General features: G+C 30.9%; 3 protein-coding genes and 1 long non-coding RNA gene across 8 annotated transcripts; all 4 read right to left on the bottom strand.

Moving 5' to 3' along the window:
* Positions 1-1798, bottom strand: LOC114390980 (spermidine hydroxycinnamoyl transferase-like). The gene has a single exon (XM_028351950.1). The coding sequence runs from the start codon at positions 1739-1741 to the stop codon at positions 362-364; it is 1380 nt and encodes a 459-aa protein (XP_028207751.1). The 5' UTR covers positions 1742-1798; the 3' UTR covers positions 1-361.
* A 781-nt stretch (positions 1799-2579) lies between these two features.
* LOC114390976 (beta-glucosidase BoGH3B-like) lies at positions 2580-6731 on the bottom strand. The gene is made up of 10 exons (XM_028351943.1): positions 6607-6731; positions 6105-6347; positions 5818-6022; positions 4969-5059; positions 4750-4895; positions 4133-4376; positions 3930-4034; positions 3644-3826; positions 3332-3536; positions 2580-3220 (listed from the first exon to the last, which is right to left on the bottom strand). The coding sequence occupies exons 2-10, from the start codon at positions 6337-6339 to the stop codon at positions 2724-2726; spliced, it is 1911 nt and encodes a 636-aa protein (XP_028207744.1). The 5' UTR covers positions 6340-6347; positions 6607-6731; the 3' UTR covers positions 2580-2723.
* Positions 6732-10101: 3370 nt separating this feature from the next.
* LOC114389097 (beta-glucosidase BoGH3B-like) lies at positions 10102-14657 on the bottom strand. 5 transcript variants are annotated; one of them, XM_028349689.1, is made up of 12 exons: positions 14595-14613; positions 14342-14440; positions 14204-14243; positions 13750-13992; positions 13447-13651; positions 12787-12877; positions 12567-12712; positions 11635-11878; positions 11442-11546; positions 11168-11350; positions 10847-11051; positions 10102-10697 (listed from the first exon to the last, which is right to left on the bottom strand). In XM_028349689.1, the coding sequence occupies exons 4-12, from the start codon at positions 13967-13969 to the stop codon at positions 10201-10203; spliced, it is 1896 nt and encodes a 631-aa protein (XP_028205490.1). In that variant the 5' UTR covers positions 13970-13992; positions 14204-14243; positions 14342-14440; positions 14595-14613; the 3' UTR covers positions 10102-10200. The 5 variants fall into 5 exon arrangements, with proteins under 5 accessions (XP_028205490.1, XP_028205492.1, XP_028205491.1 ...); XM_028349691.1 differs by lacking the exon at positions 14342-14440 and having other exon boundaries at positions 14595-14657; XM_028349690.1 differs by lacking the exon at positions 14595-14613 and having other exon boundaries at positions 14342-14458.
* Positions 14658-21028: 6371 nt separating this feature from the next.
* On the bottom strand, positions 21029-23812 carry LOC114389703. The gene is made up of 2 exons (XR_003661798.1): positions 21833-23812; positions 21029-21247 (listed from the first exon to the last, which is right to left on the bottom strand). It is a non-coding gene; the product is annotated as an uncharacterized LOC114389703 (long non-coding RNA).
* Between the last annotated feature and the right edge of the window lie 3949 nt (positions 23813-27761).

Genomic DNA, 27761 nt, shown 5'->3' with positions numbered 1-27761 from the left:
TTTGAAAGATAGCTAAAATTGTAATTTAACATAAACTACAATACCTTCTTACTTCCTCGCCTACGGATCTAAATGTCCAATTTTGGCGTTCAATGGAAGGGTTATCAATTAGGTAACAGGTAACGTGCTAGATATAAACATGTAACGAGACACGCCGCTAATATACTGCTAATTTATCACGGTTTTGATCAAGAACTTGCTAATTGCAAATCAATTATAAACAACAGAGAAAAATCAAAAGGATAAAACTGAGAGACCAGTCATACATCTTAGCTTCATGTCCATGATAATCTGAAATCCTAGTCACACAAAATCCCAGAATCACATTGAAGCCTCATATGGATGCAAGATTCATCATCAATCACAATTTGGAACTAGCATCCTCCATATCCTCATAAAACAACTTCCTCAGAGCATCTACATGCGATTCCAGCAAACAAACAGCTACAATGAAGCCATCACCACTTGCATTGTCCAAAAGAAAAGCCTTGCCATTAGAATTAATGTTTCCGGGAATCAAAGAAACCGGTTTCCCCCACCCAAAATCCGTCTCAAAATACTTAAAATTCGTCCAACCAACCATATACAAATTAGGATCTCCCTTAAACTTCCCTTTCCCATCACCAGAACCATAAAACGTGTCCCTGAACAAATCGAAGTCCTCCACACTTGCTATGTAATCAAGCGCAGACCTCACATACTCATCACTCATCTTCCCAATCGCTTCCCTCACTTTCCCCACAGCATAGCTCAGAGGCTTGTGCATGATCTCATCAAAGGAACAAGTTGGTGTCACCGTGGGAAACGTTGCATTCCCAAAATAAGCCGTGGGGAGAGAAGGCCTTAAACGGTTTCTACAGTTAACCAAAGTGGTCAACCTCGTTGGTTGACCCAAATCACCACCCGCGTAACGCACCTTGCAAACACACCTCCACAAGTGACCAGTTATAACCTCAAAACTAGTATAAGGTCGTACGGAACCATTACCGTTATTAATACCATACCCACTTCCAAAGTCACTAGCTTTCTTCTTCAGTTTCTCAACTTGACCCTTTGTGAGTTCCAATATGGTCGAACCAAGTTGTTCTTCCATCTGGGTATGCTGTTGTGTCAAAAGGGGTGGTGGCAAAAACTCAGGGTGTTCAAAACGTGGTGGTTTATTGAGTTTAAATGAATCTAACTTGGTTCGATCAAGCAAAGGAATCAAGCTGGAATCTAAGTTCTCTCCTTTAGCAAGCTTGGCCCACGAGTTAACGAAGCTGCTAGCCGAATTTCCATCGAGGAGAGCGCGACAGAGGGAGAGACCGAGCGTGATGAAGCCGTTGGGGAACCTCGTGACCTGCGCCACCAGCAAGGGGACATCCTCAATGGGGACATCATCGTAGTTGATTTTGGGGACAGCGTGGACGGGAGCGAAATCGCGAAAATATTTGAAACTGAATTGACTTGAACATGTGGCTTCTATGAGGACAGCTCCACTGGCGTTGCAGAGGAGCTGGAAGCGGCCGCCGGGGATGCGGCGGAGGCGGCCAGCGAAGGGGTAGTAGTGAGTGAGTGCTTTACTGAGGGAGGCTGAGAGAGTGTGGATGAGATGATGGTGGGTGATGCTGGTGTTGCTGTAGAGGTAGAGCTGAGATCCGTGGTTTGGGAGCTTGATTTGGTCGCAGAGGGAGAGTGAGAGGGTTGAAGATGGCGTGGGCTCGGAGGGAACCACCAGGTGGGAACAGTGGATGGTTACCATTTTCAATTTGCTTCTTCTTTTTAGTGCCTCTGTCTGTAGTACTGATTTATAAGGTACACTGCTTATAGGTTGCGTATTTTAACTCAACTTTGAAAACCCTAAGATGAGTTTGACTGTATTTTTGTTATTTAGTTTTCAAAAATATTTTATTAATTAAATTTCAAAAATTGAGTTTTAGAAAGCACAAGTGAAGGATTAAAATGCAAAAGTATTAGGAAAAACTATAAGCAATATACGTGCATGAATTTAATTATAAAAAATAGTATAACAAATTAATATAATTTCACTCTAAAACATATTAGTTTGATTTTTATTATTTTCTTTTTTAGTTTATGATATTACATGTTTTGTTTTATTTAATTTATTTTACTATTATTATTTAGTTTATGTATTGAATATGTTTTAATTGATTTATTATTTTTGTTTGATTGTTGCTAAGTCTATTATTATAATTTATTGAGCTGAATTCTTGAGTTCAAGAACTCATTTTTAAGAGTTTTCCATATTGGAAGTTGAGATCTAGAAGAACTTCCAAGAATTCTTATTTTTCAAAAAAATATTGATTTTTAATGTTTGTTTTTCCAACAAATTTCAAATGTAAAAATCACAAAAAATAATCTATGAATCCAAATTAAAATATATCACTAAAGAAAAAAATGAAGAAAGTTTTTGCATCTTATGTGGCATTCTCACAAAAAGTGATTCAAGAACTCAAAATGAATTCTTCTGAAACTCTTAGGTGTGTTGCAATAGCTATGACAATCTGGATTGAAGGATAGTAAAATAGCAAATTGATAAAAAAAAAAAAAAAAAAGTTAGAAATGCTGCAAAAGTTATATAATTAAGGTAAATTGGTAACATTTGTTATTAAAAATGTTGCAAAAAATATGATAAATTAGTAACATTTTACCACATGTTTAGTAAAGAGGTCCTACCCTCATTGTTTATAGTTTTACATAAAAAGTATACATCAAAATGATAGCTACGAGGAGAAAAGGGCCTTAGAAGGTTTGGTAGAAAGGCCAAACCCAAACGGGAAGAGGGGATCATAGTGAGGATCTCCAGCATTCATTGGCAGTTGATCAACAGTTTTGAACCATGTCCTTGGAAGCTTTCCTGTGAAACCATAGTCACCAAATAAAACATCAGCAACACCTTGGCCTTCACTACCTGGAAGCCATGCAGCAACTAGTGCATCTATTGAACCAACATATGGTTCAATAACTACAGGACGACCAGAAATAATGATAACCACACATTTTATTGCTCCACAGACATTTGTTATGATCTCAGGACCAGGTTCTGGGATTGTCAAGTTCATGCTGTCACCATGCATTTCAGCATAAGGGTGCTCTCCTACTACAACTATGGCATAGGAAAATTCATTGGATTTGACAAATTCTACATCTGGGTTCTCCTTGTAGACCACTGTGGTTTCAGGATCAACAGTGTCTTTAACAGCAGCGAGAATTGTAGTCCCTGGTCATACAAAGGTTCACAAGAATAATAAGAACAAGAATTGCAATTTATAATTGACAATGATAGAGATATAATTAGATAAAAAAAAAAAATATATATATATATATATACCTTTGAGAAGATTGTTCCCACTGACTCCTTGCCATTCTATGGTCCAGCCACCACACTGATATCCTAGATTATCAGCATGGCTTCCAGCCACAAGTATTTTTGGCGCCTTTTTAGGAAGAGGCAGTAAAGGCTTGTCAGCAGATTCACCATTTTTCAGAAGGACCATTGATTTCCTTACTGCTTCCCTAGCCAAATTTCTGTGTTCCTGTTAAGAAAAAATGGTAAACATTGAAGAGTTACAAGGTGATCCCTATATCAATTTGTGAACTTGGGGAAGCTAAAGGAAACACTTGAGGAAACAAAATAGCCAACCTGGATTCCCAAATATTTGGCCAAACTGTAATCAGCAAAAGGATTCTCAAAAATACCCATCATGAACTTAACCCACAGAATTCTTCTCACCGCATCATCAATTCGACTCATGGGAATGTGCTTATTTTTCACCAACATGGTTAGAACATCTATGAATTCTGTGTAATGCTTTGGAACCATGAACTGCAAAACCAAGCAAAGTGTGTGATAAATGATAATATTAAATGTGCACTCATTGGATATACATCAATTCAGGCTATATCATGTACTTTTGGCCTAAACTAACCATGTCAATGCCAGCAGAAACTCCTGCTTCAATTGAATAAGTGATGTTTGCACGAGGTGGAGAGGTGATCCTATCAATACCCTCGAAATCTGAAATGACAAAGCCCTGATGAGATCCAAGAAAAGGCAAGGGGTTATTTAAAAATTTGCACATATAATGATAAACAGGTTTCAATGCTATATTCAACAAACAAATCATTTTACCTTGAAATGGAGAGTATTCTTGAGGTAGCCAGTAATAAGATCATGGTGAGCATGCATTTTAACTCCATTCCAACTGGAGTAAGAGGCCATAATGGTTGCCACACCCTTGCTGATTGAGCTTAAGTAGCCTGGCATGTGAATTTTCATCAATCCATCTCTATCTATAACAGTGTTGTGCTCATCAATCCCATTGGTTGTTCCACCATCACCCACGTAGTGCTTAGCACAACCTATAACTTTTTCTCTGTCCAGCAATACATGAGTATTTCAGAAACTAAATACTAACTACAAAATCAACAGAATACATAGGAATTTTATCCTGTCCTGAAGCATAGTAACTTTGTTTCTGAAGGTTAAAGTTAGATGTTAGAATTAGAACAAGTAAGTATTAGGGCATGGAGAAGATTTGTGAAAGCTTATTTATATATTTATCCAAGACCATTCAGATGCAAGCCACTTCAAGCAAAACCAATGACTAAAAGAATAACTCTTGTTCTATGGACCGTTTAACAATTCTATAGAATTAAGAGCAAGAATATCAACTACCAAGGTTCAAAACTAACTGATACTGGAACAATCATATCAAAATAAAGTTATTCAGTTTTCAAAATTCTTACTTTCCAGCAATAAAAGGGACACCCTTTGGTGAATCATTAGGGATGTCCCCTTGCAATCCTGGTATGATTTCAGTCATAGCTTGAACTAGTTCAGGATCTTCACTGTAGCTTTCATAACACCGACCCCATCTTGGATCTCTACAGACCTACAAAGATTATAAGCCTACGCTAAAAGATCTCTATAAGTTAAGAGCAAAAAATTTGGTCGTAATTACTTACTGCTATACAAGGTGAATAAACATATTGAATTCCTGTTGCTCTAACTTCAAGGGCAGTTGCAGCTCCAATTCTCCTAACTAATTCAGGGTCCCTAACCAGCAAAATGAAAATATCCAATATTACCCTTTGTAACAGTAAATGTATCGAGAATAACAATAGGATAATTTGTGCAAAGGGAAACCAGATAAAGCATATATTCAGTTTAGGACAATAACATACCAGGGTAAAGCATTTTTTGGGTACAAACCAGATAAAATAATTACATTCAGTTTCCAGACTAGGATGTGCAAGTCTGATACAAATCTATGCATGCCTGAGTTGCTTTAGAATCTGTGGTAATTAATGCCTGAATTGGTTCATGATCATGGTCCAAACTTCAAATTATAGGTCTACATAATATAATTTTTAAAAACAAATGGCTAAGACATATGGAATGCTGCTAAAGTCAATGGACTTTTATTTTTTCACATTCACTATCTTTTATGACAAATGTTAACCAGTGTCCTTGGAACATTGGTTAAGAAACTAAAAGGACAAAAAACATTACTGGGATGAGCAAATTACGCTGTCCATAACTTTTTTTATACTCCTATGTTCTCTACAATAAATATTTTCTCCTTTTAGTTTCTTAACCAATGTCCTAAGGGCACTAATTAGCAAGACCCTTCTTTTATATTCATTCTGCATCCCTTCTCTTCTACTATCTCTGTCTTTTTTTTTTTTTTATCATTTCTCACTTTTTCTCTCTTAACATTTTTCTTCTCTTCCAATTGCTCTCTTCCTTTTCAGCCATCTCATCTCACACACCTTACGACACAAAACATTATTGATATCAAATTATCAATATACCTGGTAGCTCCAAGGCCAATATTGTGAGGAAAAATAGTAGCATTGTGAATCGTGTTGTGTCCATGAACGGCATCAATCCCATAAAACATTGGAATTCCGAGCCGGGTTGATAAAGCACCCTTCTGAAATTCATTCACCATATCAATCCAGGTTTCAGCAGAAGCCTGTGGAGCCGGAATACTCCCTCCCTCACTCAATACACTCCCTACTCAGAAGAAAAAATAATTTCCATTATTAGCCAATTGAGTAAACATAACCACAAACAAAGAAAAGGGTCTGGTGATTACCAATAAAATACTTCTTAAGCAAATCAGCAGGCACATACTTGCGCTCAACCTGCAACATTTGGCCAATTTTCTCCTCAAGAGTCATCCTCCTAACAAGATCCTCAACCCGAGTATCAATTGACAGTTTAGGGTTCTTGTACTTCATGTATTTTGCATCCAACAACCCTGACCAGTTAACTAGTAGCCATAGCCCCACCAACAAGATGGAGATTTTAGCCATTCCCTCCAGATCCATTGAAGGGCCTGAGACAAATTCAACAGAATATGTAAAAGTCAATGTCCATAAAAACTTAAGTCCACTTTGCACATAACTCAAATGCATCAAATTAACCCTTCAATAATGAAGAACACGCAACCCAAATCTCTAGCGCAGAAACTAATAGGTACACAGTACACTACACACTCTTCATTAAGGCTAACAGAAAGCCAGCAATTCATTACTTTGAGACACATTTAAAAATTAAAATATCCTATGGCTAAACTTTTTTAAGTTGTATCGTACCTTGGGTTAGAAAGGGAAGTTTGCCTCAGGTGTCACAGCAGAAGAAGATGAAGCATCACCCTGCAACACATATATGCTTTACTAAAAGCACTTTTATTCTATTCTAGTTGAATAAGACTATTCACAGTCCAAGATTCCAATTTCCAAATCAAGATTAAACAATACGACATTTATTATTAAAGCATGAAATGATGAGTAAGATGAAATTATATATATATATATATATATATATATATATATATATATATATATATATTTAATTTTATGTTAAATATTTGATCATCCGTTTAGAATTATTTTTAGGATAAAATAGTTTTAAGTAATTTTTACATTACATAGAAAAAATGATAAATAGTTATTTTTGTTCTTCAATATGTAATTCCCTCATAAATGCGTCTCTAAAAGATGAAAATGCAAAATTTAATCCACAAAAGTAAAAAAAGTACAACAAATATACTCAGACGTTAATAATAGACTGAGACTAATTATTATTATTATGTGTTTGTAATTTATTACTCATATTCGTTTAATACTTATGGAATATATTTTTTAAATTACCTTTTAATATATATATTTTTATTATTTTGATTTTCTTGTCAAACCTTAATCTTTGATGTTAAAAAAACTTTATCTTATATCTTATAATTTTATCAAATTTTTATTAAATTTTTCACTTTTAATCTTTAAAATTATTTCATATCCCAATTCCAACTTAAGTACCTTTATATTTAGATTGAAGATAATACCTCAAGAGTTTTGAGTAGAAAAAATACAATGCTGGACCAAATTTATTTATTTATTTATTTTAAAAAAAGAATTTAATCAACTATTTTTTTTTTTGAAAAAAAAAGTCTCACAAAATTTAAACTAGATAAAGTTAAAATAAAATTATAAATCTTTTTTCTTTAATCAATAATATATATATATATATATATATATATATATATATATATATCAAATATGAAAGAATCCTTTACATAAACCTTATGTATTTTTACTCGAGAGAACATTTATTATACATAATATGAATGAAATGAAAACAGTTACTAACAAATAAAGAACCCAAATATATCTAAATAAAGAAAATACAATAATGTCCAAACCAATACAGAGGTTAACTTACAAAAAAAGAAATTAATACAGAGATATATACAATTCATTATTAACGTCTGGATGTATTTGTTGCACTTTTTATATTTTCGGGAACTAAATTTTGCATTTTCATCTTTCAACAACCCATTTGTCAGCGGAGTGGAAAGACGAAAAGTAAAAAGATTAAAGATGACTATGTTGACAAATTTGTCCCTTCGTCCCACTAGGCTATTCTATTAACGGTGACGGACATAAGTTAATGATTGAATATATTTGTCGCACTTTCTACACTTTGAGAGACTAAAAATTATATTTTCATCTTTTAGGGACCCATTTGTCAGAGAATATTTATACATTGAGGAACAAAAGTGGTTATTTATCCTAAAAAATTGTAATGAATTTTATTACTAACTTATTTTCAAAATAAAATATTGAAGTATGTATAAATCACTTTAAAATTACTTTTAACCAAAATTTATTGTTATAAAATAAATTTTATTCAAAAGTGAATTTTAACAAATTTTATTCTAATATCAACCTTTACAAGCATAGGGAAGTTATTTGTGACATTCGTGAGCTTTTGCTGCTGGGTTCACAACTCACAAGGAAGCTAATTTTGTTGCTGACATTTTAACTAAGTGGTGCCTTAGCTATCAGGATTGAGATAGGGAGTGGCAGTAGCCTCCTCCGGCTGTTTTAGAGGCTTTGCTTGGTGACTCAGTTGTGTTAATTAATTGAAATTTTCTTATAATATTTAAAATAAAGAAAAATATTTTTTTATATGAGACCATAAGAAACACATTGATTAAGAAATTAAAAATATTTTTTTAATTAGAGAGTGATCACACTTTTTCATAATTTTTAACACAATTTTTTAACCAATATTTTGAAAACTTTAGTTATCAACCAATAAATCATTGATTCAAATGGTGTTCATCTTAAATTTTTTTCGTAAGATCTCGAATTAAAAAATAAACATAAAATAATAATTGAGAAAAGGTATCATACTAATAGATTTTTCAAAAAAATTAGTTATTAAAAAAAACTAATCTATACCCTTGTAACAATTTTACGGATAAAAAAAACTTTGATCATCAAAACGACAAATCTACTCCTTTTTTTTTTTTATAGGGAATAAGATTTAATTTAAAATCTTATATATACTTGCTAAATTTCTCTATCAATATACTAACTTTAGTGGGTTAGTTGGGAAGGTGGACTAAGTGGACCCTAATAGGTTAGGAAAGTATTATTGCATTTATTATACAGGTAAAACTATATTTATATGAAAGATTGATAAATTATTTTCTTGTTATGCAAAATATCAAATAACTTTTTACTGTAATTACTCGGGGAAATTCACGTTTGGATATATTGTTTCTTTTAGCCAGAGAAGTAAGCTCATGAAAGAGTATAAATCAATATGTGATTGCTACCCCACCAGGGAAGCTGAATTCGTGGCGTGGATTTGAGTCTACAATTCAAGCATGGTGTTACAAAATTTTACCTTGGGCTTTCGAATTGTAGATAGTATGGTCAGGTTGCTAACTGCTAAGGATTTAATACTTTGAGTTGTAGTGTTGGAAGGATATTAAAGATTCAAATTACAGGAACAAGATGTGCCTTTGGAAGGATATTAAAGACTCAAATTACAGGTACAAGAAAGATACTCATTTTTCTCTTTGAAATGAAGCCACAAGAAAATCGCATCAAAGAAAGAAAGTGAAAGACACACTTCGTGTAAGGTTTAAGATGAAGTGAAAAAGCCAAATTAAGAGAACATATCTACATCATCATAAATACAAAGAAAGAAAGTCCAACAGGGGAACAAACTTTCAAGGAAATAATTAAAGATCAAAGTGTCATCAGGGATTCAGATAAGTTCTTGAAACCCTCTTGATAGATAACGAGGATCAACGAGAATGATGATATCTAAGATCCCAAGTGCTTTACAGTGTAATTTTAATTATTGTTGAACCTTAATAAATCTATATAGACAAGATTTGTCAAGACATGATAATAAGAAAAAAAACTTAAATATGATTTTCATCAATATACTTTTTGAGTTTACTATTTAAAAAATATTTTATTATCTCTAACATTCAGAGTTTACTTCTTTTGATACCTATTATTAGTTTAAATTTATTAAGTGATGATATAAATCATTTATTAACTAATCATATCATCACTTAATCAATAATACAACACGTTATCAGTTAACGAATCACAATTAAGAATAGGTATCAAAAATAAAAATTAAAAAATATCAGATAATAAAATAAAAAAAATATTTTTAGATAATAAATTAAAAAGATAATATATTATAAATATGAAAAATATATTTAAGAATAAAAAAGAGAACGGAAACAATTTTAGCTGAAGGAAGAAAAAAAATCCCAAACATAAAAAATATGTTTGCAACCTCACTATTTTATTGTTTTCATTTGTACATTAAATATATATATATATAGAGAGAGAGAGAGAGAGAGATGAAGATGATAACTACTCAGAATAAAAGCCCTTAGTTGGTTTGGTAGAAAGACCAAACCCAAATGGGAAGAGAGGATCATAGTGAGGATCTTCAACATTCATTGGGAGTTGATCAACAGTTTTGAACCATGTCCTTGGAAGCTTTCCTGTGAAACCATAGTCACCAAATAAAACATCAGCAACACCTTGGCCTTCACTACCTGGAAGCCATGCAGCAACTAGTGCATCTATTGAACCAACATATGGTTCAATAACGACAGGACGGCCAGAAATAATGATAACCACACATTTTATTGCTCCACAGACATTTGTTATGGTCTCAGGACCATGGTCTGGGATTGTCAAGTTCATGTTATCACCATGCATTTCAGCATACGGATGCTCTCCTACTACAACTATAGCATAGGAAAATCCGTTGGATTTTACAAATTCTGCATCAGGGTTGTCCTTGTAGACCACTGTGGTATCAGGATCAACAGTGTTTTTAACAGCAGCGAGAATTGTAGTCCCTGGGAATACAAAGGTTCACAAGAATAATAAGAAAATAAAGTTGCAATATATTACCTCTCGTCTTATTTATAAGAAACAAGTTGTGGTGTAAAATATATAATTGATACTGATATTGAGATATAATTAGAAAAGAAAAAAAAATATTTACCTTTGAGAAGATTGTTTCCACTAACTCCTTGCCATTTTATGGTCCAGCCACCACACTGATATCCTAAATTATCAGCATGGCTTCCAGCCACAAGTATTTTAGGCACCTTTTTAGGAAGTGGCAATAAAGGCTTGTCAGCAGATTCACCATTTTTCAGAAGGACCATTGATTTCCTTACAGCTTCCCTTGCCAATTGTCTATGTTTCTGTTAAGAATTTTGGGAAACATTGAAGAGTCACAGGGTGATCCCTATACCTAATTGTGAACTAAGGGAAGTTAAAGGAAATAGTTAAGGAACACAAAATACTGAAATTAGCTAACCTGGATCCCCAAATATCTGACCAAACTGTAATCAGCAAAAGGGGTCTCAAAAATACCCATCATGAACTTAACCCACAAAATTCTTCTCACCGCATCATCAATCCGACTCATAGGAATGAACTTGTTTTTCACCAACATTGTTAAATCTTCTATGAATTCTATGTAAAGCTTTGGATTCATGAACTGAAAAACCAAGCAAAGTGTGTAACAATATTAAAATTGTCCTTATTGGAACTATATATACATCAATTCAGGTACTTTTTGCCTAAATTACCATGTCAATGCCAGCAGAAACTCCTGCTTCAATTGAATAAGTGAAGTTTGCATGAGGTGGTGAGGTGATCCTATCAATACCCTCAAAATCTGAAATAACAAAGCCCTGGTGTAATCCAGGAAAAGTTAAGGGGTTATTTTAAATTGTGTCCATAGAATGATAAAGATTATATTCAACAAACAAATTATTTTACCTTGAAATGGAGAGTATTCTTGAGGTAGCCAGTAATAAGGTCCTGGTTAGCATGCATTTTTTCCCCGTTCCAACTGGAGTAAGAGACCATAATGGATGCCACACCCTTGCTGATTGAGTTGAAGTAGCCTGGCATGTGAATTCTCATCAATCCATCTCTATCTATAACAGTGTTGTTCTCATCAATCCCATTGATTGTTCCACCATCACCCACATAGTGCTTAGCACAAGCAAGAACTTTTTCTCTGTCCCACAACATGAGTATTTCAGAAACAAAATACTAACAGAACCAAAATCAATAGGATAACTCAAAATCAATAGCATGGCACGGCCAAACCTAAGCAGCATATTCATTTAGGTACAAAGTCTTTCATCCTTTGCTTTAGGGAAAAACTGTCTATTCCATTTTAACCCTTTGGCCTATTGCATCCTAGAGGCTTGTGTAAAAATAAGGAATGAAACAAAAATGAATAATAGGAGCAAAAAAGACAATCAAATTTACATATTCTTGTTCTGAAGCATAGCAACTTTGTTTCTAAAGGTTGAAGTTCCATGTTAGAACAGGTACAGCATTGGGATATGGAGAAATTTGTAGTCACAGTGGTGTTAGTTTTGTTCCAATTTTTATATTGTGGGGAAATTGCAAATAAATGAAGCCAATGTGGCTGCAATTGCGATCGTGATGTGGTCATGAAGACTCCAAAAACCTTGACGTCGCAACTGCAATCACGTTTGCAAACTGTTATTTAAAACCTTGCCCAAAACCATTTAGGTGCAAGTCACTTCAAGCAAAACCAATGACTAAAAGAATAACACTTTTCTTTTCTTTGGACCGTTTAACAATTCAACAGAATTAAGAGCAAGAATATCAACTACCAAGGTTTAAAACTAACTTATACTGAAACAACAATCTCAAAATTAAGTTATACTTACTTTCCAGTGATAAAAGGGACACCCTTTGGTAAATTGTCAGGGATTTCCCCTTGCAATCCTGGTATGATTTCAGTCATAGCTTGAACTAGTTTAGGATCTTCACTGTAGCTTTCGTAACAGCGACCCCATCTTGGATCTCTACATACCTAGAAAAAGTATAAGCCTGCGCTTAATGATCTCTATTAGTTGAGATCATAAAAATTTGGTTGTAATTACTCACTGCAATACAAGGTGCATAAGTATATTGAATTCCTGTTGCTCTAATTTCAAGGGCAGTTGCAGCTCCAATCCTCTTAACTAGTTCAGGGTCCCTAACCAGCAAAATAAGAATATCCATTATTATCTCTATAACATGAAATGTGTTAATTACAATAAGAATAGAATATTTGTGCTAAGGAAAAATCCTGAATGACTTACATATCTAAACTGTCCATCTATTAAAAAAATTATGACAATAACATACCAGAGGAAAGCAGGTTTTTGGGTATAAACCAGACAAAACAATTATATTCAGTTTCTACATTAGGCCGAATTAGGCCGTGCAAGTCCAATACTAACTTATGCATGTCCGAGTTACTTTACAATCTGTGATGACTAATGTCTGAATTGTTTCACATCATGGCTTAAATAACATAATCAGGAATAGGTCTACATTTTGTTTTAAGAAAAGCTAAGGCATATGAGTGCCTCTAATGTCAATGGGATTTTGATTTTTTTCGCACTCACTTTCTCTTATAGTCCTATATTAATTTTACATCTCTTCTCTCTTTCTATTTTTATTCTTCCATTTTATTTTTCACATCTATCAAATTTTCTCTCCCTTTCACCTATTTCACACCCCTTTAAGGGTGTGAGACAAACATGATTGACATCAATATACCTGGTGGCTCCAAGACCAATATTGTGAGGAAAAATAGTTGCTTTGTAAATAGTGTTGTGGCCATGAACAGCATCAATCCCATAAAACATTGGAATTCCAAGCCTGGTTGATACAGCACCCTTCTGAAATTCATTCACCATGTCAATCCAGGTTTCAGCAGAAGCCTGTGGAGCTGGAACACTCCCTCCCTCACTCATTACACTCCCTACTCAAAAGACAAACAATTTTTTTTTTCATTATTGACCAATTGAATGAATACACAATAGAAAAAAGGAGAAAGGAAAAAAAAAGTCTTATGGTTACCAATAAAATACTTCTTAACCAAATCAGCAGATGCATATTTTCGTTCAATCTGCAACATTTGGCCAATTTTCTCCTCAAGAGTCATCCTGCTAACAAGATCCTCAACGCGTGTGTCAATCGACTGTTTAGGGTCTTTGTATTTCATGTATTCTGCATCCAACAACCCTGTCGAGCTTCCTAGTACCCAAAGCCCCACCAACAAAATGGAGATTTTAGCCATTTCCTTCACACCTCCACTAGGCACTGAAAAACAAATTCAACACAATACGCAAAAGTCAATGTCCATAATAACTTGCTCCATTTTGCACATAATTCAAATGCACCACATTAACCCTTCAATAATGAAGAACACAATCTCAGCAATGCATTGCTTTGAGACTCATAGTCCGAGGCTTACAGAGAAACATTATAAAACTAATTATCTAAGCTGTATCATCTTATTCATTATTCATACCTTGAGTCTATGTGGACAGGGAAGCTTGTCCAAGATGTCACTGCATAAAATGAAGCAACAACCATCACTGAAAAGACATTTATTGTGAAAGCATGGAAAGAGGAATTTGTGGCACAGGTATAGAAACTGGATCATTACTATTAACGTATACATAAAGAAATCTTCCAACAAATACTCCATATGGGACCAACAAGCCCTTCTTAGGTATGGTCACTAAATGTGACAATGAACTCGTCTCTATAGTCACAAATTCGAAATGAAAAAAAAAAAAAAAAAAACTGATTAAAAGGAGAGAATTTTATTAAATATGATCAATCAGACAACACATATTAGTCGTTAACAAATAAAAAAATAAAACAGAAAAAGAGGAGGATGAATTTCAGCATGTTACCTTGAAGCAACAACTTTGTCAGGAGGCACTGGCTAGTGTCAGCAAACACTTGTATTATTAAAATAACACAAATATTAAATATATAATAGGCCGGCCAACACAAAACATATTTATAGGGAATTGTTTATGTTGTTGCGTGTTTTATAGGTAAACTATAATATACACGAAAGATAACAAAATTATTCTATGGTTATGCAAAAATACTAAATAATATTTTATCGTATTAAACGGTGAAAAGGACGACTTTCTTGTTACGGAATCGGTTAAAACTTATTAGGCTGGAGAACTCACGTGGTCAATTCATGATTCATGAATATAGTTTTGAAATTTTTAAAGATAATTTGTGCATGCATAAAGAATAGTACTTTTTGCGTAAGATATTGTAAAATTATACATTTCCACTCAGTAGCGAATCCACCTTAACAGGTGAGTAATTACCCCCACAATTTTTTTTATTTAAATATATTTTATTATTTTTTAGCTTCCATAAAAACATTGATATTTTTTGACAAATTTTAAAATATATAGAATTTGATTCTAATTTTCCATTAAGCAAGAGGTTAAGTTTAAGTATTGTGAATTGGAAAAAAAAAAACTTGATTGACAGAAAAAATTCCTAAATATATGATCGGTAAAAGTTTTCAACGAAAACTCATCGTTAATATACACCATCCCACTCAATTTGATGATAACTTGATGGATCAACTTAAATAATTCGATCACATGATGATTACTTCTTTTTTTTCATGCTCGGGTTAGCTGTGCTGGATCTAGCTCTCCACCTGATATTGTGCAAGCCCATAACTCGATATCTGATTGTAATTTTCAACTTTGAAGAATTGAAGCTTGTTTGACAATGAAATTATTTTCCTTATTATTACTATATTATTGATTGAAATCTATTGTGCAAATTTCTTAAATTATTTTATGACTGCATTTCTTAAATTTTATGACTAAACTTTTTTAAACATTAAATTTTTATTACATTTTAGGAAAACAAGTAAAAATGTTTGAGAGCTAATTGGCCCACACAACTTATAACCTGCAGAGGTGTTAGTCCGAAATATGACCAACTGTGTTTTGACGGCCCGAATATCACATTAAACTGTTTTTAAAGCTCTAATTTTACAAACGGTAAATTTTTTCAATTTTTACCTTAAAATTACAATAAAGAATTTTGATAGAAACCATTACAATTTACAATGCATAGATAGAAACCATTACAATTTACAATGCATAGATAAGATAGTTCAACAAGTTATTTGAAGACATGCATGGAAAGATAATCATTTTATACAATTTTGTACATGGGAATCTTATGTAAAATAATTTGAATATGTGGAAAGATTATCATGACATGTCAACCTTATGTAACTTCCATGACTTTTCTTATATACGTGTTTACAGAACGCACGTTTTTTTTTCTCTGCTTTGGAAAAAATAAAAGAAACAAAACAAAACCAGCTAAGCTCATAAATCATTGGTATACGTGATATTAAACTAGATTTTCTTAAAAATAAAAAACATAATTTGGAGGAAACATTAGCCTACAAGTTCTCCAACGAATTATTATTGATCAATAAAATTGATCCATACTTTTCACCAGAATATAAAAAAAAAAGTAACAGAAAAATTTCAGCCTAATTAAATTGCCACATAAGATAAGAGTCATAAGAACTTGAGTCCAGGAAGAGGATTAGGCTAGAGTCTAGACCCATAATTCTTTGTCTGAGTTTTCGGTGGATAATTGCACACTTTGTCTAGAATATAAGCCCATGTTGGATTGTTGTTGGCCTAGGAGTGAGCAAGATAGTGACGATCACGTGGAAGATCAAATAACTAAATATATATTTGGTAAATTTCTTATTCATTATATAATATTTTTAAATTAAAATAAATTTTAAAATATAAATTTATATATTATCAATATTAAATAATGATAAAATTATGTATTTTAAAAAGAAGAAAAATTCAACAAGAGATGTTCTTATAATTAAAATTGAAGATTTTATTTATTTATTTATTTTTGGTTTGATCTACACTATTTAGGTTTGATGAGGGTAGAACTATCAAGGACGACAGCGTTTTCCCCCTGTCAAGTTTTAATGCTGCCGTATTTTCAAGATTCAAAAGCGAATAATAATTTAAAGATTTTAATTAATTGAATAGTAATAAATTAAAGAAATAAGACATTAGAAGTTAAGTAAATTTATTCAGAAAAAATTAAGAAAATTTGAATATATATATATATATATATATATACTGATTATTAATTTGATATGTTATATAAAAAATTAAATTTGCAGATAAAACAATTATACCAATAACAAAAATAGTGAGATTTACTATATTTTAAAAAATGATAAAATGAAAAATGTGATATGCTTCAAGTTCAAGTAGGAAAAAAAAATTACGTGATGCATTGAGAGAAATTAGTTTAAAAAATATTAAGTACTCAAATTTAATATATAAGAGTTAAGTTAGTTAATAAATTACAAAACTACTTGTTTTGTATGAAAAATTCTATGTATTATTTTTTCGTAAAAAAAAAAAAAAGCATTGCATAAAAGATACGATAAAAAAAGAACTTATAATACAGACGTAAATTAACCACATAATTGAACACAACATTATGTCAAAAATGTTTACGAAAGAGAAATATGAGACCGTAACGTAGAGCGTAGACACTCTTCTCAAGTTTCTCCCATGCCTGTGGAAGAGTTGTTTGTATTTGATATATAAGGCAATTGATTCTTTATTTAATAAATAAATATAATAATATTTTAACAAATAATTTAAAAATGTCTACACTCAATTATAAAAAAAACATTTGACTTAAATTCTTTAGTCAAACAATTAATTCAAGCATACTCGTCATAAAATATAATAAAATGTTCTTTTCAAATTTGAACTATATACATAAATTAGCTAGTCAAGTAAGTTATTTGAAGATATGAAAAGTGGTTATCATTAAGTAAATGGCAACCTAGCTTATGTAATTCGAATACAGGAAAAACAATGAAGATTATCGCATCATGACATGTCAACCTTGTGTAATTAGAATACAGGGAAAGATTATCATGACATGTTAACCTTGTGTAACTTCCATGACTTCTCTAACATCTTGAATTCAAACTAAACTAAAAAAAACTTTTGAATCCCGAATCTTATTAATAAACATTAAAAAAATTCTAATAAAATGAACCCAGAACGCTGCAAAAGGGTTTTGAAGAGATAATCAATATTTATATGAGAAAAGATTATGTATTGTGATTCAATCACAATTATGAAAATTTTGTTGATATTTAAAATAATTACCATAAAAGTGATATAAATAAACAAAATTGATAACTAAATGACAGTGTAAAATCATGCATAATTATCAAACTTTATTTTGTATCTGAGCTTGTGTAAAGACTATCTTGGTGCATTAACTAAATGCATGTTTGTTCTATGTCGATACATCACTCTGCTTAATATCTTCCTTGAGTCGCATCTCTATAGTTGATTTTAGTAATCACATCATCTTTAGCGTAGGTAGAGCAAGTCTCATCACATGTGTAACAATGAGAAAGAGGTTGATCTGGATTACTGTCTCACTCTCTTCATTTCGATGGATCCTAGGAAGGATATTGGAATATTCTCTCCAAATAGAATCATAGACATAAAGTATTAATTCACTCTTAAATATTTTCTAGAACTTGGCATTTGTTTTGTTATTGTCTAATCCCTTAGACGCAGATACAATGTTATCATCTCTCAGCATAGTTTTTAAACTTAGTATTTATTTACATGAAATCAACATTATTAAGAATCTTGATTCATGACTCAACAGTTAGCGTAAATAAGGGCCTTGAGTAATATCTCTTTCTCTCAAGTCTTTCAATCTTTAATCTCCTTACCACCCTATGTACCATCCTAAACCACTTGAATACAACATTACGCAGAACAGTCGTGGCATCTCACTATTAATTTTGGTGTCTCATTCTCTCTAATCTCACAGTGGATCTTTGTTGTTTCACGACATGTGGAGCAATGATGAAGACATTTAATTATTTTCTAAAACATAACTATTCATATTATTGTTATATTTATAGGTTTGGTGTGGGACTTTGTTTGTGTGGAACTCATGGAACTTTTACACAAGCTAGAACCTTCATCTTTCCTGGTTTACTAGAACCGCGTGAGGCTGAAGATGGGAATTGCTAGAAGCGCTCAAGAGGACAAATTCCATGAACCTTGCGAATGTCACCTACGAGCTAGAGTGTAAATCAGTGGTGGATGAGATAAGACACAATTCAATAGGCTCTCTAGATTTTCATTGTATTTTATCAAAGTGTAGAGTTGTTCTTTTAACTACTACAAACTCATTGGTTAGTCTCTCTAGGAGGTAAGCCAATCACGTGGCTCATTCTCTAGTTAGGGCAGCCCAATTACATGCTCGCATCCAAACTTTTTTATTGTATTCCAAATTATATTCTATCCCTTATTATGAATGAAATGCATAACTTGATTTTTATAAAATAAAATAAAAAGGTTTTTCAAAATTAAAACTGTTAAAATTCTATTTGGAATCTTTGTCAGAAGATAAATTAAATAATTTTTCTTTGATATCTATTTCTTTTAAAGATTCTTGATTATGAATGTATTATATATTAATGATTTTCTAAGAGAAATACAAGAAGTATAATATTCAAATAATTTTGAGGGCATCACTTTTTCGCTTAGTTCTAGTCACCAAAAATCTCAGGCCGACTATCTAAAAAATAATAAAAGGAAAACTTAAAAGAATGAAATGTGGAGTAATATGTAGGGGTGTTGAGTAAATTTAAAGAATTTAGCATGCATTATAGGAATTTTAAAGTACTAAATCATATTAAAGCACTAAAGCATATTAAACAAAAACCTAAAACTCAGAAGGGTAAAAGTTGAAATTGCAAAGAATTTTATTATAGCTTTCTTCATGTTACAAGATATTCGTAACTTTCACAGCCTATAATTATGTATACTTGTTTCTAATAATAGAAATTATAAATTAATTAAAATAAAAGGGAAAATAAAGAATCTGTAAGGGAAAAAAATAATATTTGGGGACTATATACAGTGTTATATAGGAGTCACAGACGTTTCAAAAAAATTCATATGAATATAAATTTAAAATTAATAAAACAATATGCAGTGTTAGCATAACTTTTACAAATTACAACCCTTATTTACCATATAAGATTTTAATTATTGAAAAACATAACTTTTTAATCCTTATATTTTCATTGAATTTTATTTTTAATCTTTTAACTTTTATATTGTGTAATTTAATCTCTGAACTTTATAAAAAAATTATAAAAAAAAATTATGGACTAAAAATAAGATCCAACAAAAATATAAAAAAAAAACATATTTTATCCTTCTAATTATTAAACATATTGCTAGACATGGAGAACAGATTTGGATCCTCCTTTTGCTCATTAATATAAGGGTGTCCTTTTATGAGAAAGAAAAACATGAATTTTATTGTGGAGACTCATAACTTGTATATCGACTTAATTTCCTATTCACCCAGTCTATTAAAATACTTTTTCTATTAAATATTGTTACGTATATTTTTTTTCTCTCGAAAGTGACTTAAATATTTATGCTACTCTTTGTAACAGAAATTAATATGTACTATTTTAATTTTTTTTCTAAACGTTAAAATTTGTTTTTCTTGTAATAATATATATATATGTATGTAAACCTGTTTAATTTTTAATATTTTCTTCTTTCATTTTCTATTTTAAATTTTAGTTGAAGCTTAAAAAATCGTAGGTGATACTAAATGTACACTAATTCTTTATATAAAATTAATTTATGTTCGTAGTTTAGTGCCCTTTCTTGTTAGTAAATAAAACAAAATTCATATTCATGCTGGAAGAACCTCAGACATAAAATATACTGCTATTATATTAAAACTTATTAGTTTCGTATCCAAATTCATGTATCAACCTAAGCCAATAATTTACATCATGACAATAACGATGATGTACTTTATAATAGTATAAGGCGATAGATAGATTTTATTCTCACATCGTTTTCTTTCTGGCATGCAAAATTTCCAAGAGTTTGTTATGTGAAAAATTAAGAAAAGAAAAATATGTTTCCATACATACACCAAGAAAAGAAGAGTAAAGACAGGTTGATAAAAGTAGAAAACGAAGAATACTTTAAGTTCTACCAAGCTATTCAATTTATTTAACTGTGTAGAACATCAAATAAAACTTAATGTGCCACTTTCATGTGGTCTATCTTAAAAGTGACTTGCGTTTTTTACTCACTTCACGCCATAACTTTGCGATATAGTTCTTTGTCACGTGGTGTAGCTTTTGCCTCGCACTTAAAGAACAAGTTTTCGCAACCTAATGTTATATTCATATATACCAAGAAAGAAACACATAGAATTCAGTAAAATATTAATTTATCCATATCAAGCATGCATATAAGTTGCTAACCTTTGCCATAAAACAAATGTAATAGTATACTACACTATATTATATTATAATACATTATATTATATATATATATATATATTAGTATGATATATTCCAAGGAATCGGAATATCTCTCACAAACATAGAGCGCGCGTGAAGATAGTGAGATTCCGTGTACCCTATATACCCCTATGCAAAAATAAAATGAAATAAAATAAGTCCTAACATATATATATATAGATATTTTATAACAAAATATCTAATATAACAACGAGATAATTAAATTTAAATCGTTTAAATATATATCAAAGATTGAAATTTAATGCAAAAAAATTATATGACTTTTTAAAAAAATTCATATAATTTTTTAAGTAATTAAATGATATTAAATCTTAATCATTTATATTTAATTATACAATTTAAATTTAATTATTTTCCTTTTATATGAATTAACTTCCTCTGGTATATGATATCTCCTCATACATAAATATATACTACTAATGCTTCTAACTATAACTAACTTAGTTCCTACTCCTAGTAAACACTTCGGATCAATTGTTATTTGTTAACATAGAGTAATGTATGAAGATAAGTAAGTGTGTATGTATGTATGATGTTAATTTGATACCAGGATCTATATCTAATTAAGGCAAAATGAACATGTACATGAGTACATGTCTATTTAAGATAAGCTTTTAATTTCTCTGGCTACGGTTAATGGGAGAAAAGCAGGGGCAATATTGAACGATGGAGGGAATATCGAAATAAACTCACTTGTCTTGTTTGAGCAGCAGGATCGTACCAATAATTCCGCAAAGTGGATGTCAACCTTTTATGATATCATTCATCATATGAAAATGAGCTTCATTGATACAAAAGATGAACATGTGCTAGAAAGTCACAAAAAACTGGCTAGCTAGGGTTTCTTAGAATATATAGGTAGTAGTAGCTATGGTATAAGCATCTCTCAACGTGATAAAGACAAAGATGGCGGCGCCGTTGGGCGTGGGAGATGTATCAATCAACTAATAATATTGGATTACATATAATAAATTTGGTATTAGCCAGAAACTTATTAAGAAAACATGGAATATGGTGTGCTAATAGTTTCTATAGATTGAGATTCTCGGTGTTCATAATTTGCGGCTGATTTTCAGAAGCTGTATAAATAGTGAAGTGATTATTTCTTACTTGGATTTGATCACTCTCTTCCAGTTCAAATATGCGAGACGACAAAAAATAACAACATTTTCCAAATCATCAACTCTTAACGAAACTGGATTTATTATACTCAAATTAACTTGACCAGATTTAGCTAGAACAAATCCCATTCTAGCTGATCTAATGTTCGGTGTCATAAATGCATAAGTATTCTTCTTTTGTTGTTGCAAGCTCCTTACAAATACATAAGATTAAATATTGAAAATACATTAAATTTAAGTACTCCATCCTCATTCAAAGAGCAATAATAATAATAAATGAAAATAAACTGAATGTCACAATATCTGGATAAATTCTTTTTGGCTAGGTAGAACATAAAAGGACATAGAAAGCAGGAATTTATCTATTTAGATCTGATAGATAGACACATATGTGATTTTGGATCGGAGGGGAAAAAAGGATTACCTTTGTCTTGTTGTGGTTGATTGCTTCTACAAGGAAAGCTAGGTGTGAGGAATGAAGCCTGGTCCGAGATCAGTCCCATCCAATGCATGAATTAAGAGATGATAATAATAACAGTATATGTATGAAGGTAAGTAATTAAATCAAGAAGGAAAGGGAAATTGAAGAAGATATATATATATATATATATATATATATATATATATATATATATATATATATATATATATATATATGATGTGATGATCTTGGATCAAACCTCATTCCAAACACCCCCTTTCCTTCTCAGATCATGACAAATCTCTCTCTCTCTGACAACAAGCAAAGTTAAAATTAAATGAATGAAACTGAGACAATGATTTCGGATCAAACTTCATTCCAAACACCCTACTTTCCTTCTTCAATAACGATCGAGTCTGTTTTTCACAAGATGATTCAAATTCAACAAGTTAAAAAAGCAAATAAGCCTCACAAGAAATCTAAGCTCCAAACACCTAGCTAATTAAGTGCTTTAAATATTTGTCTCACTAAAGAATAGGAATGAATATAAGAGAAGAAAGGTTATATATAAATACTAAATAAAGGAATGATATATATATTGGGAGATAGAACTTAATTAGGTTGCTTCTTCCAACCATGTTATATATATATATATATATGAGTGAGGCTCTTGAATTCCTAGCAGGCTCCATCTTGTGTGTGTGCCTACCTATCTAGCTTTCTCAAGGTTCAAGAAGCAACAAAGGCCTGTAAGCACTCAAGTTCCCAATCAGTACACCACTAAATAATAAATGGAAAAGAGGGGACAGACAAGGGGATGGAGTAGATGGAACAAGAGAGAGAGAGAGAGAAAAGAGGTAAGTTAAAAAAGGAAGAAAGATGAAAGACAGGTCATTATAAGAATACAATAATGAAAAGGGTGGTGGGATTTTGGAGGGATGGAAGTTGTCTTGTTCTGAGGGCAGTAGCTTTATGACAAAGGAGGGAGTGACTAGAGATTGCTTAGAGCTGAGACTTTTACAGGCTCTCTCTCTCTATCTGGAAAAGGAGAGAGGGATGCACTGAAAATAACGAGGGGAGAGGACCAAAAGAAAAAGCATGGGAAGAAAGGGGACATGGGCCTCCACAAGGGATTATCAAATTAAAGTTGGGGTGGGTCGTTGGAGTCACGTATATATGATATGAAAAATGGAAAAGGGGTGTGTGCAACTACTGCTAATAAAATTGATTTGGTTTTCAAGAAAAAAAAACCTTATATTTAAAAAGAATGTAAAATTAATTTTTAATTTTAATTTAAGAATTTTGTTATTGAGTAATTTATAAATATTCTTATAAGTATTTTTTAGTCTTAGGATTTCTGATCATGATAAGTTTTCGGAATTTAACTTTCCTACATTTTTTGTACCATAAAAAATAGAGATATCCAGCTAAATTGTTCTAGCTTAATGAGCAATAGTATTTAGGTTTGAATTTTAGATATGTAGTTACTTAAATATTAAAAAAATATATTATTTACAATAATTTTATCTAACTTGAAAATAAGATTATCTCTAATAAAAATTTGGCTCATCCAAAATAAAGAAAAAAAAAACAATAGAAAGATCTACATCTTGAAGGAAAAGTGTGTCACCGCCACTGATCTTTGCTTTTAAGTACATACATGCCACTGTTATTTTTTCCTTTTCAATGAATGAATGAATGGAGTACATGTTACTGTTATCCTCACAACTAGTTCGCATATTCCAAAAATATTATTCTTTACTGATCAATTTTATTGATATTGATCATCTGCATTGTCAAATTGTACAGAAGTTGTGTGATATTTTAATAGATCTTTTACGCAAATAAACAGTGGAGATGGAGTAATGTATAAACTAATCCTGGAGGATGGAGTGAATATTAAAAAAATTACGCACACTAAAATATTAAATTAGTAAAAGTTATCTAAAAAGATTACATCGTATTCATTTTTAGAGTATATATACACAAGTGTGTGTATGCATGTGCATGTGTATATATATGCATTCATATTTAAGGAGTCTTTAATATATATGTTGATATATTTAACAATATGATCAAATAATTTCTTATACTTTTAAAATTTGTCCTATTTGATTTATTGAAAAATATAGTATGATCTCTAGTAAAAAAATAAAAATAGGAGCAGTGTTCATCAATATTGTTTTAATACCTTTTATTTATATATGTGAGCCAAATAAAATCATAACAATACGAGAAATATTAACCCTTATACAACGCATACAATCAGACCATTCAGATCGAGTCTCTCAGTCTCAGGTAGCTCCACATCTAATATTTTCAGGGTTATTACACCAAGTAAGAAAGGAAAGAGATTTGCTCAAATGAAAAGAAAACCACGCCCAAGATTTAATCATAATCAAATTCAGTAGTCCTAAAAGATCATATGGCTGGTTTCTAAATACCACCACATTACTTAAAAATCAAAGATAGACCAAATAATTTGGATACCGAAATAAAGTCCGACATATATATTTAGCCTTTTTTCCTGTGTGCTGCAAGTAGTGTTGCTGTTCTTGAATAGAGGCTGATATATAGAACAGAATAAAACTCAAGGCAAGCATGAACTTTACTGCAGACCAAGTGGAAACATTAATTAAGGAAAAAAAATGCACTGTTTTTTCTAACATTAGAACAAAACACAAAAACACAGACTTGCTCTTGTCCCAAATTAATATTGACCTTAATAAATATTAAATAGTAATTCTATATCATTATTATTTAGGGGACAACTATTTAAGGTTGTCATTTAGGGAAAAATGGAGTTGTTAGGCCAAATGGAATCTTTATTGAAGTTTAGAAAAATTTAGTAGAATAAGATATCATTTGACTTACTATGTTATTTAACGAGATTTTGAGATATAAGAAAATGTTAGATTTTTTTTGGTACAAGTAACAGTAATATTTTAGTCCCTATATTTAAGAACAAATTAAAGAGAGATTCAAAATTTTGTTAATTATAGAAGTTTATAAAACTTATGGATCAGACTATATATGAAACTATAGAAAAAAGATAGTCGAACAAAACTTGGTTTTGTATCGAGAAGTTTACTACAAAAGTAATTAAAAAAGAAAATAAATTATTAGTCTCAATGTAAAATTGTAAAGAATCAAAGATGTAGAGATGTTTCAGAATCTTGTAGAAGATCAATCAAAAGTCTAACTATGGTAGTTAAAAAATATAAATACTAAAAATTAAAACTTTTGAAATATTTTTTTACGAGTTCTTCTATTAAAACCTACCATTTAAAAATTGTTAATTTAGTAAATATAGGTCATTATGTAATGGTCTATATATGTACTAAACCTAACGGGGTTACCAAAAAAAAAATATGTACTAAACCAATTGCATAAAACAATAGGGGGAATCAACGTTAAGGTCTGATACTCGAATTCTTTCAGTAAAATTTTGGACTCAAAACACTTCATATCTATAACATATTAACAAGAGAGTGAGAATTCACAAAAAGAGAGAGAGAGAGAACAACCCGAGTCTAAAATGTCATTTACATTTTTTTTGTCTCTTGCCAAATTTTTTACTTACCCACACAAACTTATTTGTGGTCATCAAGGAATCCTATAGCAAAATATGACTTACACTAATGAGGATTGGTTTTAACAAAAGGAGCTAGACTCCTGTAAGATGACAAACAAAGGGTCAAATTTTCTTTAGAATAAATTTTTACATCTATGTTAGACCATGTCTCAAGCATATATTAATTGATTAACTCCGAAAGAAGATATATGTGAGAAACCATGAACATATACAACTTTAAAGATATTGCATATTTTAATTTTATTAAAAAAACATTTCATATAGATGTTAATCATGTTATATCCATAACATACGGTGAAAAGATAAACAAAGAAAATAATTATGTGTGGCTATATTTTTCTAAAAAGAAATTATCTTCTAAAAATTTAATCCACCGGTGCATTTTTTTTCTAAAAAAAAATAACTAATGGCTCTAAAAAGGATTAATCCATTATATTTTTACAAGATAATTTCTTCTTTTTTTAATATTTTTTCATTGTTGCCAGCCTATCAGAAGTATTGCTTCTTAAATTGAAAGATCTTAAAGGATTCAAAATTGAGCATCAAATCAAAATTACAATTTGTGGGGGTGATGACGTGGACTAAAAGTTTAAAACTATCAATTAGGTACTATTGGATGAGGATCATGAGGTTTCTAATTTTTCTTTTTTCTGCGTCGTAACGTGTTCAACAATTATCCAAATGCATCATGGCCTCTAGGAAGCAAGTTGGGAGAAGCAAGTAACTTCCTCCCAATTCATTGCATTTAGCAAGATCCTGCTGTACTATATCTATTATTGCTCGTTTTATCGTAATAAAATTATTAAATTTAAATGCAAGCGTTATTTTAAACATTAATTTTTACACGTTTTCACATAAAAATGAATTAGTTATAAGAGTTTTGAAATTTTAGTAAGATAATCTAAAAATTAGATGTATACTAAAAAAGACAATACTACTCCTTTCTTCCATCCTTAAATGTAAGATTTTTTTTATTTTTTTATCTTCTTGTAAGACTCATTTTAATATTACAACTCGTGTTACATCAATAATTATTAAGTAATAACAAGTAAAACATGAAAAAAAGGATAAATACAAAGCTAATTATAATTATTAATCTAATATGAGTTGTAATCTAAAGAGTCTTGCAAAAAGGTTAAACAATTTTTAAAAAAAAAATCTTATATTTAGAGATGAACAAAAGAAGTCCTATTATTTTTTTAGTATACATCTAATTTTTAGATTATCTAACTAATAATTCTCAAGTTAACAAGAGACCTTTTAAAAAAAATTGAAAACTCTAAAGCTAATGAATAGTTAAAAAGTAAAATCGTGAGACTAAAAAATAAAACACATTTAAGTCACTTTTTATCATTTGGTATAGATTCTTTATCAAACTAGCAATATGTTTCAAAATTATAATTATAACTTTTTTTGAAAAAAATTATATAGTTACAACTTACAAACTACTAACAATACTTTATCAAGCAAAAATAAATCATATTA

Source organism: Glycine soja, chromosome 16 (assembly GCF_004193775.1).
Source record: "Glycine soja cultivar W05 chromosome 16, ASM419377v2, whole genome shotgun sequence".
In the NCBI taxonomy this organism is placed as follows: domain Eukaryota; kingdom Viridiplantae; phylum Streptophyta; class Magnoliopsida; order Fabales; family Fabaceae; genus Glycine; species Glycine soja.
Note: the sequence above shows the minus strand (reverse complement) of the source record. Positions and strands in the feature narration are given on the sequence as shown.

What these genes read in the sequence shown, in the direction of transcription:
- LOC114390980 (XM_028351950.1), bottom strand. Translation starts at nt 1,741, where the DNA reads ATGGTAACCATCCACTGTTCCCACCTGGTGGTTCCCTCCGAGCCCACG.
- LOC114390976 (XM_028351943.1), bottom strand. Translation starts at nt 6,339, where the DNA reads ATGGATCTGGAGGGAATGGCTAAAATCTCCATCTTGTTGGTGGGGCTA. An exon ending in GCTTAAGAAGTATTTTATTG is followed by an intron (nt 6,023 to 6,104) that starts GTAATCACCAGA and finishes TCTTCTGAGTAG; the next exon opens with GGAGTGTATTGAGTGAGGGA. An exon ending in AGAATACTCTCCATTTCAAG is followed by an intron (nt 4,035 to 4,132) that starts GTAAAATGATTT and finishes GGATCTCATCAG; the next exon opens with GGCTTTGTCATTTCAGATTT.
- LOC114389097 (XM_028349691.1), bottom strand. Translation starts at nt 13,969, where the DNA reads ATGGCTAAAATCTCCATTTTGTTGGTGGGGCTTTGGGTACTAGGAAGC. An exon ending in GGTTAAGAAGTATTTTATTG is followed by an intron (nt 13,652 to 13,749) that starts GTAACCATAAGA and finishes TCTTTTGAGTAG; the next exon opens with GGAGTGTAATGAGTGAGGGA. An exon ending in TCAGATATTTGGGGATCCAG is followed by an intron (nt 11,052 to 11,167) that starts GTTAGCTAATTT and finishes AATTCTTAACAG; the next exon opens with AAACATAGACAATTGGCAAG.